The sequence below is a fragment of the Bufo gargarizans genome, chromosome 1 (genome assembly GCF_014858855.1).
Source record: "Bufo gargarizans isolate SCDJY-AF-19 chromosome 1, ASM1485885v1, whole genome shotgun sequence".
Classification (NCBI taxonomy): domain Eukaryota; kingdom Metazoa; phylum Chordata; class Amphibia; order Anura; family Bufonidae; genus Bufo; species Bufo gargarizans.
The window spans coordinates 548,404,694-548,422,945 of record NC_058080.1 but is presented as its reverse complement, the minus strand read 5'-3'; the positions used below and the strand labels follow the sequence as shown (position 1 = coordinate 548,422,945).

Sequence of the window (18,252 nt, the reverse complement as noted above, 5' to 3'; positions counted from 1 at the left end):
TACAGAACTGTCCTACACTTTGTGAATGGTACAGTGACAAGCCCATACTACTTGAATAACATAATTAATCCAGTCACTGTGCCTCTGCATGAACAAAACATGCCTAATTTAATCTTCATGGATGATAACGCGTCAGCTCATCGAGGTCACATCATTAGGGAATGGCTGCTGGAGACTGGGGTACCTCAAATGGAGTGGCATTACATTCTCCAGACCTGAATCCAATTGAAAACCTATAGGATAAGCCATGTAGAGGCTCAAAACTCTGTACCCCGGAACCTCAGGGCTCCCCTTCAAGAAGAGTGGGGTGCCATGCCTCAGCAGACAATAAGTTGACTTGTGAACAGCATGAGACTTCGTTGTCAAGCTGTAAGTGATGCTCAAGGCCACATGACAAGTTATTGAGAAATGTATATTTTTGTGGGGGTATACCCACCATTCTTGTTGCTTTTTGTTTCAATATTTGAGATGAGGAAATCACCATTGCACGCTTAAAGATGACCTGACACCACTTCTGACATGCCTGTTTTATTAGCTAAATGCATTCCTCATGTAATAAAAATTCTGGAGCATCTATTCATATGGCTCTATGTTGTGCCATTCCTGTATTATTTCAACTAGAAGTTATGAATGAATAGCTAGCAGTCTTCAGAAAGGGTACAGGGGGGGGGGGGGGGTGTTGCTTCACAGTCTGACTCTATCCAGTCAGCACTGCCATTGTCAGACTGTGCAGAGACCACCTACAATATAGAGCCATAAGAATAGATGCTCCAGAATTGTTATTACATGGCAAATGCATGTAGTTATTAAAACAGACATGTCAGGAGTGGTGACAGGTCCTCTTTAACCACCTGTTTTGCCCCAGTCCAGCTCCCGCAGTGGAAAAAAGTAGCTAACTGGAGGGGGAGGGCTGCTTTAGATGCTGCTATCTCCTGAATGGTAGCAGCTAGAAACATGCTCTCGAAAAAAGGGGGATCTGCCCCGAAACGCTTTAGGGCCCCTCAAAATGCCAGGGCAGTATAAATACCCCACATGTGACCCTATTTTGGAAAGAAGACACCCCAAGGTATTCTGTGAGGGGCATGGCGAGTTCATAGAAGTTTTTTTTGTTTTGTTTTTTGGCACAAGTTAGCGGAAAATTATATATATATTTTTTCTTACAAAGTCTCATATTCCACTAACTTGTGACAAAAAATAAAATTTTACATGAACTCTCCATGCCCCTCACGGAATACCTTGGGTGTCTTCTTTCCAAAATGGGGTCACATGTGGGGTATTGATACTGCCCTGGCATTTTAGGGGCTTTAAAGCGTGAGAAGAATCCAAATGTCTAAAAATGCCCTCCTAAAAGGTACTCATTGGAATTTGGGCCCCTTTGCGTACCTAGGCTGCAAAAAAGTGTCACAGATCTGGTATCGCCGTACTCAGGAGAAGTAGGGCAATGTGGTTTGGGGTGTATTTTTACATATACCCATGTATATTAACAAAACAGCGTCTAATATACTTTTTTAGGGTTAAAAAAAAAAAAAAAATCGCAGCTACAGCCTGCCAGCGAATGATCGCTGCTGGCAGGCTGTAGATTAACTTCTCAGCCGCGCGTCGCTGCGCATGTTCACGCAAAATCTCGTCTCTCGCGGGATGACGCGCCGATGCGTCCATGAGGAATAACCCCGCCGCCCGCAGGATGCATCCCTGTGTTAGGCGGTCGGGAGAAGGTTAAACACTTGTACATAGTAGGAAAGTTAGTTTGTCAGACGGATAAAGCTCCATATCTGTGGTACACTTAGAGATGAAAAGGCATTACCTTATCTGATGATGAAACACCTATATGAAGTTTTCAAGGCATGAAAGGAAACCAGTATTACACAGATGTGTCTTACTTTTAATAGATACCCCTTCACATCCTGTTTATGCTAACTTCCAAGCGATACACTTGAATATAAAAAAATAAAATAAAAAAGTACTCAAATACATTTCTCTGGGTTTCTGTTATAATTGTATCTACTTTTAACCTTATTTATGTCACATATGCATTTTAGGAGCATGTTCTAGCACACAATTCTTTCCTCAGTAGAACACATATACTCCATCTCAACTTTTTTCTTTTCTTATGTAATAGTGAATATGTGATGTATGCAAAATGTTTTATATTTGTATATGTTACATATACATTTGAACGCCTTTTTGGTAGAAAAGAAAACATAGGTGAAATAAATACAGAAGCATTATAATGGCATACTTTTGCTCATGTGTGTAGCATGTCAAACATATATGCCAAATATAGACTCATGTCATGTGAAAGGGGCCCTACAGACATGTGACCTTAAAGGCTATGAACACGATTTGCGGTCTGCAAAAAACGGATCGGCAAAATATACAGATGACATCTGTGTGCATTCCGTATTTTGTGGAACGGAAAAGCTGGCCCCTAATAGAACAGTACTATCCTTGTCCGTTATACAGACAATAGGAAAAGCTCTATCTCTTAGCGGAACGGATATACGGGAATGGTTCCGCATACGGACCGCAAACGGAACGGAAATAAAATATGTTTGTGTGCAAGAGGCCTTATACCTTATGTCAGTGAAGCCTCCAGTCCTGGTTTTGGCTCATGATCACTGATGGAAATCACTGACCAAAACACTGACGTGTGAATAAGGCTTTATGCATAGGATCCCATAGAAACAGTTTTTTTACTGCATCCTGTAAAAAAAATTATCCTGTTGCATCAGTTTTCATCTGTTTGAGCCATTTCCGTCTGAGATCAGTTTTTTAGATGGGGGAAAAAAAAAGTATTTTTCTCGCTCTTCTTCTGACGAATTAGAAGAACGGAAAGCTAAACGGTGATGTGAACTCAGCCTACAGCCTCATGCACACAAACGCATTTATTTTGCGGTCTGCAAGACACAGATCGACAGAAATTACGGATGACATCCGCGTGCATTATGTATTTTGTGGAACGAAACAGCTGGCCCCTAAAGGAACAGTACTAATCTTGTCCTTAATGTGAACAATAATAGGACATGTTCTGTTTTTTTCCGGAATGGACATACGGAAACAGAATGCACATAGTGTAAACCTGAAGGCTGCAGACAGCAAACATATGAATATTTTTAATAAAGACCAATTAGAAAAATGCTTTTTAGCCCAAAATATGTACAAAGCAATAAGAAAGTCGCTTCTAAAGGTGTCCATAGCCTTTAAAGGTGTCGTCCAGGATTTAACAATTTTCTCTCTATCAACTATAATTGAAACTAATAAGACATTCTGTAATTTACTATACATACCATTTGACTCTGTTTAGCCGATTCTCATGTTGCTCATATTACCCCATCTGCTTAGCTGATTCTCATGTTGCTCACAGGACACTCTGGCAACCCCCTACTTTCACCATTATCACATCCACAGAGCTGTATTTTCTAGCCCTCTGAGACAATGGGAGCGGCCTCTGTAGTCCTGATTTAAATGGGCATTTTGTGGGCATTCCTCAGATCCCCTGCCACTGCCTGCTGTACCACAGAACCAATTCACAGGCCAGCATGTGCTCAATAAGCATCAGAGCTCCAGAGTGCACTGTGCTATTGTCCATTTGAGAGCTCTGATGAAGGAGGACGCTAGTCGCACATGCGTCTGCCCTGTGGAAAGATTATGTGGCACAGCAGACAGTGGACATGGTCATGTCGCCAACATGGGAATCGGCTAATCAGAGCCAAGACAGTAATTATTTTAAATGACAGAAATCCTTATTATCACACGTGTAGGTGATTGAGAGCAACTTGTTAATCTTGGACAAATCCTTCAACGGTCTAATGGATATTATACAAATAGGTCAGTACAGTACAGCTACCTACCTTATATTACAAAGGAGAAAGTAGAAAATTAATGATTTCACTCACAATCATTATTGTCTAACTGCATCACTAATGTTATAGTTGATGATAAAAGATGATGACTCACCGGGTTTTAGTTGAATTGGCTCTTGCTCTCCTTTGGATCCATAATAGTGAAGCACATCTCCATTTGTGTTGCTAAATAAAAAAAAGTAAGATATAATGTTTCTTATATCAGAACTCTAAAAAGAAGAAGATCGCAGACCATGTCACCTGTGTGATAGTATTCTGGACTAGAGAATGTTTCCAATTTACCAGAAGGGATAATTCAATGGCATTTTGTCTATAATAGAATCGGTCACTCTAGTAAATTTTTTGGAAAGGATAGATCTGACCAGAAATTACCGATTCATGTTGGTATCCAAAGTTGGGGTAAAAGAGTAAAAGAAAAAGAACACAAAGGCCTATTTTTAGTCTGTATGAATCACTAATATATTCATACCTTGCTAAAAATATGTGCATATTAAATGACCAGTTACTTTTTGTATGTTTTTTTTTTTTAAATATAAAATAAACAGATTGCGAGCTATTAGACAGAGAGAAGATTGACGAGCTTGGATCCAACCCATATCTGTGATGTACCTGGCTTCTTTCTCGCCATACAGTGATCACTGTGTAGTTTTATAGAATTTGGAACATGACTGTAGAGTTTATCTACAGATTTAAAGGAGAACTACTCTAACATCTGCAAACACAAGCAGCATGAGACTCAAGGTCAATTAACATATTCCTTTAACTCCTTCAAAGGGTTCATGCAAAATATTATATCAGAAATATTGTAGAAAAATGAAAATCAAAGAAATTTTTTTCCATGTCAGACACTGTGCATAGCAGTAAGGCTGTGCCAGATTACTCATATTATTGGAGGCTGTGTATCATACTGTATGTATGTGTATACACTAGTTTGTGCCTAGGAATATATTTGGACATTGATCCACATTCCCCCACAAAATTACTGCACTGACCCTCAGTATTAGAAGGGCAGCTGGGAGAGGTGGTGACTTCATTGGAGACTGTGAGCAGCGGAGCATGCATAAATGTATTTTATAAAGAAATCAAACCTGAATTTGTGGCACGCGCAACATTCATTAATGAATCTGGGTTCAGATTCGTTATGAAATACATTTATGCATATGCTGCTTCTCAAAGTAGCGGTGCATGTGCAAGACTAATGAAGTCTTGCCTTAATGGTGGCCATCTTTTCACAGACTCATTGGAGGAAATTCAACTTCGCAAATAACCAACTTCGCCTCATCGAAGACGGATCTCCGTACAGCATTAAAACTATTTATTTTAGCTAAGCAACTTCAGATGTAGCATCTGAAGCTCGCTTCGCTCAACTATACTGTATATAATATACAGTACAGACCAAAAGTTTGGACACACCTCAGTCAAAGAGTTTTCTTTATTTTCATGACTATGAAAATTGTAGATTCACACTGAATGCATCAAAACTATGAATTAACACATGTGGAATTATATACATAACAAAAAAGTGTGAAACAACTGAAAATATGTCATATTCTAGGTTCTTCAAAGTAGCCACCTTTTGCTTTGATTACTGCTTTGCACACTCTTGGCATTCTCTTGATGAGCTTCAAGAGGTAGTCACCTGAAATGGTCTTCCAACAGTCTTGAAGGAGTTCCCAGAGATGCTTAGCACTTGTTGGCCCTTTTGCCTTCACTCTGCGGTCCAGCTCACCCCAAACCATCTCGATTGGGTTCAGATCCGGTGACTGTGGAGGCCAGGTCATCTGGCGCAGCACCCCATCACTCTCCTTCATGGTCAAATAGCCCTTACACAGCCTGGAGGTGTGTTTGGAGTCATTGTCCTGTTGAAAAATAAATGATGGTCCAACTAAACACAAACCGGATGGAATAGCATGCCGCTGCAAGATGCTGTGGTAGCCATGCTGGTTCAGTATGCCTTCAATTTTGAATAAATCCCCAACAGTGTCAACAGCAAAGCACCCCCACACCATCACACCTCCTCCTCCATGCTTCACGGTGGGAACCAGGCATGTAGAGTCCATCTGTTCACCCTTTCTGCGTCGCACAAAGACACGGTGGTTGGAACCAAAGATCTTAAATTTGGACTCATCAGACCAAAGCACAGATTTCCACTGGTCTAATGTCCATTCCTTGTGTTCTTTAGCCCAAAAAAGTCTCTTCTGCTTGTTGCCTGTCCTTAGCAGTGGTTTCCTATCAGATATTCTACCATGAAGACCTGATTCACACAGTCTCCTCTTAACAGTTGTTCTAGAGATGTGTCTGCTGCTAGAACTCTGCGTGGCATTGACCTGGTCTCTAATCTGAGCTGCTGTTATCCTGCGATTTCTGAGGCTGGTGACTCGGATGAACTTATCCTCCGCAGCAGAGGTGACTCTTGGTCTTCCTTTCCTGGGGCGGTCCGCATGTGAGCCAGTTTCTTTGTAGCGCTTGATGGTTTTTGTGACTGCACTTGGGGACACTTTTAAAGTTTTCCCAATTTTTCGGACTGACTGACCTTCATTTCTTAAAGTAATGATGGCCACTCGTTTTTCTTTACTTAGCTGCTTTTTTTCTTGCCATAATACAAATTCTAACAGTCTATTCAGTAGGACTATCAGCTGTGTGTCCACCTGACTTCTCCACAACGCAACTGATGGTCCCAACCCCATTTATAAAGGCAAGAAATCCCACTTATTAAACCTGACAGGGCACACCTGTGAAGTGAAAAACATTTCAGGTGACTACCTCTTGAAGGTCATCAAGAGAATGCCAAGAGTGTGCAAAGCAGTAATCAAAGCAAAAGGTGGCTACTTTGAAGAACCTAGAATATGACATATTTTCAGTTGTTTCACACTTTTTTGTTATGTAAATAATTCCACATGTGTTAATTCATAGTTTTGATGCCTTCAGTGTGAATCTACAATTTTCATAGTCATGAAAATAAAGAAAACTCTTTGAATGAGAAGGTGTGTCCAAACTTTTGGTCTGTACTGTATACTCTACGTGCAGAATTATTAGGCAAATGAGTATTTTGACCACATCATCCTCTTTATGCATGTTGTCTTACTCCAAGCTGTATAGGCTCGAAAGCCTACTACCAATTAAGCATATTAGGTGATGTGCATCTCTGTAATGAGAAGGGGTGTGGTCTAATGACATCAACACCCTATATCAGGTGTGCATAATTATTAGGCAACTTCCTTTCCTTTGGCAAAATGGGTCAAAAGAAGGACTTGACAGGCTCAGAAAAGGCAAAAATAGTGAGATATCTTGCAGAGGGATGCAGCACTCTTAAAATTGCAAAGCTTCTGAAGCGTGATCATCGAACAATCAAGCGTTTCATTCAAAATAGTCAACAGGGTCGCAAGAAGCGTGTGGAAAAACCAAGGCGCAAAATAACTGCCCATGAACTGCGAAAAGTCAAGCGTGCAGCTGCCAAGATGCCACTTGCCACCAGTTTGGCCATATTTCAGAGCTGCAACATCACTGGAGTGCCCAAAAGCACAAGGTGTGCAATACTCAGAGACATGGCCAAGGTAAGAAAGGCTGAAAGACGACCACCACTGAACAAGACACACAAGCTGAAACGTCAAGACTGGGCCAAGAAATATCTCAAGACTGATTTTTCTAAGGTTTTATGGACTGATGAAATGAGAGTGAGTCTTGATGGGCCAGATGGCTGGATTGGTAAAGGGCAGAGAGCTCCAGTCCGACTCAGACGCCAGCAAGGTGGAGGTGGAGTACTGGTTTGGGCTGGTATCATCAAAGATGAGCTTGTGGGGCCTTTTTGGGTTGAGGATGGAGTCAAGCTCAACTCCCAGTCCTACTGCCAGTTTCTGGAAGACACCTTCTTCAAGCAGTGGTACAGGAAGAAGTCTGCAAGGTAAGAAAAACATGAATTTCATGCAGGACAATGCTCCATCACACGCGTCCAAGTACTCCACAACGTGGCTGGCAAGAAAGGGTATAAAAGAAGAAAATCTAATGACATGGCCTCCTTGTTCACCTGATCTGAACTCCATTGAGAACCTGTGGTCCATCATCAAATGTGAGATTTACAAGGAGGGAAAACAGTACACCTCTCTGAACAGTGTCTGGGAGGCTGTGGTTGCTGCTGCACGCAATGTTGATGGTGAACAGATCAAAACACTGACAGAATCCATGGATGGCAGGCTTTTGAGTGTCCTTGCAAAGAAAGGTGGCTATATTGGTCACTGATTTGTTTTTGAATGTCAGAAATGTATATTTGTGAATGTTGAGATGTTATATTGGTTTCACTGGTAAAAATAAATAATTGAAATGGGTATATATTAGTTTTTTGTTAAGTTGCCTAATAATTATGTACAGTAATAGTCACCTGCACACACAGATATCCCCCTAAAATAGCTAAAACTAAAAACAAACTAAAAACTACTTCCAAAAATATTCAGCTTTGAGATTAATGAGTTTTTTGGGTTCATTGAGAACATGGTTGTTGTTCAATAATAAAATTAATCCTCAAAAATACAACTTGCCTAATAATTCTGCACTCCCTGTATGTGAACACACAGCATCTATTATATCTGGTACCTCATGTATCAGTACACTGCTGGTTATATTATACATCTATACAGACTGCCTGTATTATCCAGTATAATAGATGCAGTGTGTACAGATATATGAAGTGCGAAGTATAATAGATGCAGTGTGCTCAGATATATACCGTATATTGCCGGGGTCAATTGCGGCAGGGCCGGTGCAGTCACTGTACTCCGGCCCCGCAGCTCCAGTGCTGCACTATACAAATATAAAATGTCTCATTCAATTAAAAGTGGTTAAACATGTCCCCCTACTTTTAATATTACCGTACACCCTAACAGCTTCTGTAGAATGCAGGCAGGCTGGGCGGGCGGCAGCGCAACTCCCTGATGTCACGTGCCTGCGCCGCCTACTTTATGAATGAAGCAGGCGGCGCAGGCACGTGACGTCAGTGAGTGATGCGCCGGCCGCCCGGCCTGCCTGCGTTGTACAGAAGCTAGGAGGAGTGAGGGGGCATGTTTAATCACTTTTAATTGAATGAGACACTTTATATTTGTATACTGCAGCACTGGAGCGGGGGAAATCTGTGGATGACAGTTTTATGGGGACATCTGTAAATGGCACTGTTAAGGGGTGGGGGGGGGGGTCTGTGGATGGCACTATTATGAGGTGGGGGGGGGGGGGTCTGTGGATGGCACTGTTATGGGGTGGGGGGGTCTGTGGATGGCACATATATAACAGTGCCATCCACAGATCCCCCATAACAGTGCCATCCACAGATCCCCCATAACAGTGCCATCCACAGATCCCCCATAACAGTGCCATCCACAGATCCCCCATAACAGTGCCATCCACAGATTCCCCATAACAGTGCCATCCACAGATTCCCCATAACAGTGCCATCCACAGATCCCCCATAACAGTGCCATCCACAGATCCCCCATAACAGTGCCATCCACAGATCCCCCATAACAGTGCCATCCACAGATCCCCCATAACAGTGCCATCCACAGACCACCATTAGTTCCAAACCCACCACAAGCACACCTTTTGGTTAAAAATATATATTATTTCTTATTTTCCTCCTCAAAAACCTAGGTGCGTCTTATGGGCCGGTGCGTCTTATAGGGCGAAAAATATGGTAGTATAGTCAACAGTGTACTGATATGGGAGGTACAAGGTATAATTGATACGGTATGTACAGGTATATAGTATACAAAGCAATGCATTGATATGTGAGGAACGAGATAGAAATTAAACCTTGTACCTCACATTATCAGTACACTGCTGTATATACTATATATCCTGTAAGAAGATACCTGGAATCATCGTGGATGGAAGGTATGTGTCACCGAGGTTTCTGGCCTCGGTGAAGTAAGAGCCGGTATTTTGTGTGTCATCAGCAGCTATTGCTAATTGAGACCTTGAGATTTAGCATGGCTGTCATAGCTGATCTGGGACGGCTCTTACTGGGAGTAGTCAAAGTGCTGAGTGGATGACTACTCCCCATGTTCCAGGCCGGGTTTTGCCAGGCATAAAAAACAGCCAGCACTGCCAGGAGTCAGTGTGCTGTGAACTGAGGGCTGTGCTGGGATTTGAGGTTTGAGCCGGGCTGGAGGACTCTGGCCCCTCTAAAGGCAAACAGGCCGCCTATGGACTTGATGAGGCTGAACTGCTAACACCCAGGAGAAAAGGTGACTTTCATTGTTTATGGACTTTCCTTGTGTGTGAACAAACACCAAGCTACCTGCGTTTTGTGATAAACCTTATACACCAATGTGTGAATAAACACCGCTGTTTAGAACTGTGTACTTTGCCTCTATACTGCATCCACTAGTCCTAACTACCAGAGCGAATCCCCCACAATCTGTACACACTGCATGTATTATACCTCTTACTATCTCCCTCCATCGCCAGCCTCACTGCTCCTTCATGGGTGTATTTATTTGGCACTGATGGCCAGATATTTTGTGCAGTAATGTTGTAGTTATATGGTAAAGTAGGGTAGGTATTTTGGGATCCACGCAGGTATCAGACGCTGCTGGGGAGCTGTTTTGAGCTTTATCGTGGTATGCGTTGCTGTTGGGGACAGGTTCCCTTTAATGGTCAATTTTGGGGTATGAATTTATTTATGCTACTAAAGAAGGTTTAAAGGTGTCAACAGCAAACTGCAGTCATCAGGAGAATCCGTCATGGCGGTCTCATGCGAATGGAGAAACAAAGACAAAATCAGAGGAGAAGTCACTGGATTTATAGATCTTGCGATTTGTCTGTCATAGTAAATCTGTATATTGCCCATGAGATACCAATTCAAGAGCATCTTTATTTCGAATTCTATTTTGGTATGTTCCTCTGTTACTCTTCCTGGAAAATTTAAATAAGGCCTGGCCTACATGAAGAATTTTTGTGATGCAACTAGCCAATAGAATTGTTCTGCATCACCATGTTAATAGCAGTAGCCCTCTACCAATCAAATTGGTCGGCATTACCATGTTACTAGCAGTAGCTACCCACCAATAGAATTGCTCGGCATCACCATGGTAATATCAGTAGCAAACCACCAACAGAATTGCTTGGCATCACCATGGTAATATCAGTAGCCATCCACCAATAGAATTGCTTGGTTTGAATTTTGAAAAAAAAAGTCGGTTGCCTCCAGTCAGTTGTTCCTCAGTGAGCAGTGAAGATGGACGTCTCCCGACTCTGCCCAGTGCAGCAGGATCATTGCGTCATGTCATTTTGGCTCTAAGATAAGTTATCTATATCTAAGTAAAGTTACTGTTTATTATATTACATAGTAGATATTAAAGAGCATCGGTCAGCATGACCAACCCAACTAAGCCAGGCGCCTGGTAGGGTTGATCATGCTGATTAATGCGATGGCTTTCTTTTGTCTGTATGTTGAACAGCTGCAGAAATAACGGTTTTATTTATATGTAAATGATCGAGTTTGAGCCCCAGGATGCGGCTGGAGTGCTTGGAGCACCACTATTGTAACGCCCCGATGCTCTGCACACTCCTTGATTGACAGGGCTAGACTCATTATTATATTGAGATACTATACTATATGTATATATGTGTGCATGCATATAAACCCACAGGAATACATCCACATTGCTTTTGTATATATATATATAGATGGTATACATACAGTAGTATGGACGAGTATTGCTTTTCCGTGCTGTAATTGCCAGGCTGTAGGCAGTGTATGTGACGCTATGACACATGTGTGACTTCTTTCCTGACACCTGTACATAATACTCCCCATATATAGTCCAAGCTCTGTTTCTCAGTGTGAAAGCAAAGTTTGTCACAGATATGAGAAGCAGGATTGCATCTGATGCTTCGGCCCTCAGCATGTTTGATGTCTCGCCCTGTCAATCATGGGGACGTATGTAGAACAGAGGGGCGTTACCACCATGTACGTTATGTTTGGTCTGTATAGTGCTTGTTTATGTTTAGTGTAGTCTATACAGTGGTTGTACAGGGCAAGGGTAGACTATATAGTGCTTGTAATAGGGTACGTGTAGTCTAAATAGTAAATGTAAGGGTGAGTAGTCTATACAGTTTGTGCATAGAGTAAGTGTAGTTTATATAGTGGTGTGTGTGTGTGTGTGTGTAGGCTAACTAATCTATATATATTGTGTGTATAGGGTGAGTCTAGAGCACAGTGTTTGTACAGGATTATTGTAGTGTATATAGTGTTTGTATAGGGTAAGTAATCTATATTAGTGGTTGCATAGGGCAAGTGTACAGTTTTTAGCAGGGATGCTCAATTTGCAACCCTCCAGATGTTGCAAAACTACAGCTCCCAGCATGCCCTAATAGCTGTAAGTTGTATTTTTGCAACAGCTGGATGGCAGCAGGTTGGGCATGCCTGGTTTAAAGTGTTTGGATAGGGTGTGTGAAGTCTATATAGTGTTTGTATACAGTAAGTATATCCTATGTAGTCTGTTAATAGGGCAAGTTACTGTATATAATGATTGTAAAGGGTAACTGTAAACTATATAGTGCGTATATAAGTGTAGTGTATATAATGATTGCATATGGTAACTGTAGTCTACATTGGGTAAGTTCTATATACTGTGTGATTAGATTAATTTACTATATAGTGATTGTATAGGTTAACTGTAATCTATATAGTATGCATAGGGTACGTGTAGTCTAGCGTTTGTACAAGTTAAGTGTAGTGTATATAGTGGTTGTTTAGGGTAAGTGTAGTCTATATAGTTTACATATAGTCTATATAGCGTGTGAATAAAGTAAGTAGTCTATAAAGTATTGATATACAGTAAGTGTAGTCTATATAATGTGCGTACAGGGTAATTGTAATCTATATAGTGTATGTATAGAGTAAGTGTTGCCTATATACTGTTTGTATACTGTAAGTATATTATATATAGTTTGTGAATAGGGTAATTTACTGTATATAATGATTGTAAAGGGTAACTGTAGTCTATATCGTGTATATAGGGTAAGTGTAGTGCATATAGTGTTTGTATATGGTACCTGTAGTTTATATAGTGTTTGTTTATGGTAAGTATATTCTATACAGTTTGTAAAAAGGTAAGTTACTGTATATAGTGATGTATAGAATAACTAATCTACAGTGTGTATAGGGTAAGTGTAATCTATATATTGTATACATAGGGTAAGTATAGTCTATATAGTGTGTGGATAAAGTAAGTGTAGTCTATAAAGTGTTGGTATACGGTAAGTGTGGTCTATATAGTGTTTCTGTATGGTATGTATATTCTATATAGTGTGTGAATAGGATAAGTTACTGTATATAGTGATTGTATAGGATAACTAATAGACAGTGTGTATAAGGTAAGTGTAGTCTACATAGTGTCTGTACAAGGTAAGTGTAGTCTATGTAGTGGTTGTTTAGGGTAAGTGTAGTCTATATATTGTATATATAGGGTAAGTACAGTCTATATAGTGTGGATGAGGTAAGTAAGTGTATTCTATATAATGGTTGCTTACGGTAATTGTAGTCTATATAGTGTATGTGTATATATAGGGTAAGTATAGTCTATATAGTTATCTATAGTGGATAAGCTAAGTGTAGTCTATAAACTATATATATATATATATATATATATATACACACACATACGGTAAGTGTAGTCTATATAGTGTGCATACAGGATAATTGTAATCTATATAGTGTATGTATAGAGTAAGTGTAGTTTATATATTGTTTGTATATTATATATAGTCTGTGAAAAGGGTAAGTTACTATATATAATGATTGTAAAGGGTAACTGTAATCCATATAGTGTGTAAAATGTAAGTGTAATGTATATAGCGTTTGCATATGGTAAGTATATTCTATACAGTTTGTGAAAAGCTAAGTTACTGTATGGTGACTGTATAGGATAACTACTCTACAGTGTGTATAGGGCAAGTGTAATCTATATATTGTATGCATAGGGTAAGTATAGTCTATATAGTGTGTGGATAAGGTAAGTGTAGTCTATATGTGTTGGTATACTGTAAGTGTAGTCTATATAGTGTGTTTATAGGGTAAGTTATCTATATAGTGTTTGTATACAGTAAGTATATCCTATATAGTCTGTGAATAGGGAAAGTTACTGTATATAATGATTGTAAAGGGTAACTGTAAACTATATAGTGTGTATATAAGTGTAGTGTATATAATGATTGTATATGGTAACTGTAGTCTACACAGGGTAAGTTCTATATAGTGTGTGATTAGATTAAGTTACTATATATAGTGATTGTATAGGTTAACTGTAATCTATATAGTATGCATAGGGTACGTGTAGTCTAGTGTTTGTACAGGTTAAGTGTTGTCTATATAGTGGTTGTTTAGGGTAAGTGTAGTCTATATAGTTTATATATGGTCTATATAGCGTGTATATAAAGTAAGTGTAGTCTATAAAGTGTTGATATACAGTAAGTGTAGTCTATATAGTGTGCGTACAGGGTAATTGTAATCTATATAGTGTATGTATAGAGTAAGTGTTGCCTATATACTGTTTGTATATAGTAAGTATATTATATATAGTTTGTGCATAGGGTAAGTTACTGTATATAATGATTGTAAAGGGTAACTGTAGTCCATATAGTGTATATAGGGTAAGTGTAGTGTATATAGTGTTTGTTTATGGTAAGTATATTCTATACAGTTTGTAAAGAGGTAAGTTACTGTATATAGTGATGTATAGAATAACTAATCTACGGTGTGTATAGGGTAAGTGTAATCTATATATTGTATACATAGGGTAAGTATAGTCTATATAGTGTGTGGATAAAGTAAGTGTAGTCTATAAAGTGTTGGTATACGGTAAGTGTGGTCTATATAGTGTTTCTGTAGGGTATGTATAGTCTATATAGTGTGTGAATAGGATAAGTTACTGTATATAGTGATTATATAGGATAACTGTAATCGACAGTGTGTATAAGGTAAGTGTAGTCTACAAAGTGGTTGTTTAGGGTAAGTGTAGTCTATATAGTGTATATATAGGGTAAGTACAGTCTCTATAGTGTGGATGAGGTAAGTGTAGTATATGGTAAGTGTAGTCTATATAGTGGTTGCTTACGGTAAGTGTAGTCTATATAGTGTGTGGATAAGGTAAGTGTAGTCTATAAACTGTATATATACATACACACGGTATGTGTAGTCTATATAGTGTGCGTACAGGATAACTGTAATCTATATAGTGTATGTATAGAGTAAGTGTAGTCTATATATTGTTTGCATACCATAAGTATATTATATATAGTCTGTGAAAAGGGTAAGTTACTGTACATAATGATTGTAAAGGGTAACTGTAGTCCATATAGTGTGTAAAATGTAAGTGTAATGTATATAGTGTTTGCATATGGTAAGTATATTCTATACAGTTTGTGAAAAGCTAAGTGACTGTATAGGATAACTGTAATCTACAGTGTGTATAGGATAGGGTAAGTGTAATCTATATATTGTATACATAGGGTAAGTATGTCGTCTATATATAGTGTGCGGATAAGTGTAGTCTATAAAGTGTTGGTATACTGTAAGTGTAGTCTATATAGTGTGTTTATAGGGTAAGTGTGATCTATATAGTGTTTCTATATGGTAAGTATATTATATATAGTGTGTGAATAGGGTAAGTTACTGTATATAGTGATTGTATAGGATAACTAATCAATAGTGTATAGGGTAAATGTAATCTGGTGTTTGTATAGGTTAAGTGTAGTCTATGTAGTGTTTATAGGGTAAGCGTTATCTATATAGTGTAAGTATATTCTATATAGTGTTTCTATATGGTATGTATATTCTATACAGTGTTTGTATAGGGCAAGTGTAGTCTATATGTTTGTACAGATTAAGTGTAGTCTATGTAGTGGTTTTTTAGAGCAAGTGTAGTCTATATGGTGTATGTATATACAGGGTAAGTATGGTCTATATAGTGTGTGGATAAATTAAGTGTAGTCTATAAAGTGTTGGTATACGCTAAGTGTAGTCTATGTAGTGTGCGTATAGGGTAAGTATAATCTATGTGTACTGTGTGACTAAAAATTACTGTATAACGTTATCATACAGGGTACGTGTAATCTATATAGTGGTTGTTTAGGGTAAGTGTAGTCTATATAATCTGTGGATAAAGTGAATTTGAATATGGTCTATATAGTGTGCATATAAGGTGAGTATAATCTATATAGTGCATGTATAGAGTAAGTGTAGTGTATATAGTGATTTTTTTCCCCTTCTGATGGGGGGGGGGAGGGGGGTGTCAAAAATGACTCTGAGGAGTGATTAGATCAGTAAGTATTTATGCAACCGCTCAAAACTATGGCTTTAAGGCTGGGTTCACACCTGAGCGTTTTACAGCGCGTTCCTACGCGCTGTAAAACGCTCAACAAGGAGAAACCAATGATTCCCTATGGGAATGGTTCACACTTGGGCGTTTTACAGCGCGTACGATCGCGCTGTAAAACGCCCGACGCTCCAAAAAGTACATGAGCGACTTTTGGGGCGTTTGTGGCCATAGGACACTGTAGTGAATCACACAAACGCGCGTCAAACGCGCATTTACTATTACAAAAACGCGCATAAAAATGCGCGTCAAAAACGCGCGTTTGCGCAACGCTCAAGTGTGAACCCAGCCTCAGAGATATTTGGAGTTCCCCTGGGTCTTCCTTAGGCCTCATGCACACGACAGTTTTTTTTCACGGCCCGCAAAAACGGGGTCCGTGATCCGTGACCGTTTTTTCGTCCGTGGGTCTTCCTTGATTTTTGGAGGATCCACGGACATGAAAAAAAAGTCGTTTTGGCGTCCGCCTGGCCGTGCGGAGCCAAACGGATCCGTCCTGAATTACAATGGGGACACAATGGGGACGGATCCGTTTGACGTTGACACAATATGGTGCAATTGCAAACGGATCCGTCCTCATTGACTTTCAATGTAAAGTCAGGAGTCCCTTTACTTTCACACTTGTGTTCATATAATGCAGACGGTGGCTCCGTTCAGAGCGGATCCGTCTGCATTATATTGTTAAAACATTTCTAAAATAGCCTCAGACGGATCCGTCCAGACTTTACATTGAAAGTCAATGGGGGACGGATCCGTTTGAAAATTGAGCCACAGTGTGTCATCTTCAAACGGATCCGTCCCCATTGACTTACATTATAAGTCTGGACGGATCCGCTTGCCTCCGCACGGCCAGGCGGACACCCGAACATAACATGAAGCGTCCCCATCACCATGGGAACTCCTCTATGTTAGAATATACTGTCGGATATGAGCTACATCGTGAAACTCATTTCCGACAGTATATTCTAACACAGAGGCGTTCCCATGGTGATGGGGACGCTTCAGGTTAGAATACACTGAAAAACTGTGTACATGACTGCCCCCTGCTGCCTGGCAGCACCCGATCTCTTACAGGGGGCCGTGATCAGCACAATTAACTCCTCAGGTGCCGCACTGTAAGAGATCAGGGCTGCCACCAATGGTTGTTACTACTATAGGGAGAGGGGGGGCCGATTGTGGGCGCACACTGTGCCACCAACGATTTTTAACTATAGAGGGAGGAAGGGGGGGGGGGCGATGGTGGGCGCACACTGTGCCACCAACGATTTTTAACTATAGAGGGAGGAAGGGGGGGGGGGGATGGTGGGCGCACACTGTGCCACCAACGATATTCAAACTGGGGAGGGGGGGGGGGGGGGGGTCTGCCCCCTGCTGCCGGGCAGCCCTGATCTCTTACAGGGGAATATGATAGTACAATTAACCCCTTTAGGTGCCGCACCTGAAGGGGTTAATTGTGCTATCATATCCCACTGTAAGAGATCGGGTGCTGCCAGGCAGCAGGGGGCAGTCTTGTACAAAGTTTGCAGTGTATTCTAACTAGAAGCGTCCCCATCACCATGGGAACGCTTCTGTGTTAGAATATACTGTCGGAAATGAGTTTTCACGAAGTGAAAACTTAGATCAGAAAAAGCTTTTATGCAGACGGATCTTCGGATCCGTCTGTATGAAAGCAACCTACGGCCACGGATCACGGACACGGATGCCAATCTTGTGTGCATCCGTGTTCTTTCACGGACCCATTGACTTGAATGGGTCCGTGAACCGTTGTCCGTCAAAAAAATAGGACAGGTCATATTTTTTTGACGGACAGGATACACGGATCACGGCCTCGGCTGCAAAACGGTGCATTTTCCGATTTTTCCACGGACCCATTGAAAGTCAATGGGTCCGTGAAAAAAAACTGAAAACGGCACAACGGCCACGGATGCACACAACGGTCGTGTGCATGAGGCCTAAGGTTCATTTTACATCTGCATCAGGGTTTCCACCAGTGTCACCCAACAGATCACAATGATTTATAATGGGGT

General features: G+C 40.5%; 1 protein-coding gene across 1 annotated transcript in view; it reads right to left on the bottom strand.

Moving 5' to 3' along the window:
• Nucleotides 1–4,243, bottom strand: part of LOC122928700 (transport and Golgi organization protein 2 homolog) — a 43,808-nt gene extending 39,565 nt beyond the window's left edge. The window contains exons 1-2 of the mRNA XM_044281836.1: nucleotides 4,236–4,243; nucleotides 3,958–4,028 (exon numbers count right to left, since the gene is read on the bottom strand). Of these exons, the coding sequence (XP_044137771.1) occupies nucleotides 3,958–4,028; nucleotides 4,236–4,243 (79 nt within the window). The remainder of the gene's footprint in view (nucleotides 1–3,957; nucleotides 4,029–4,235) is intronic.
• Nucleotides 4,244–18,252: the final 14,009 nt, after the last annotated feature.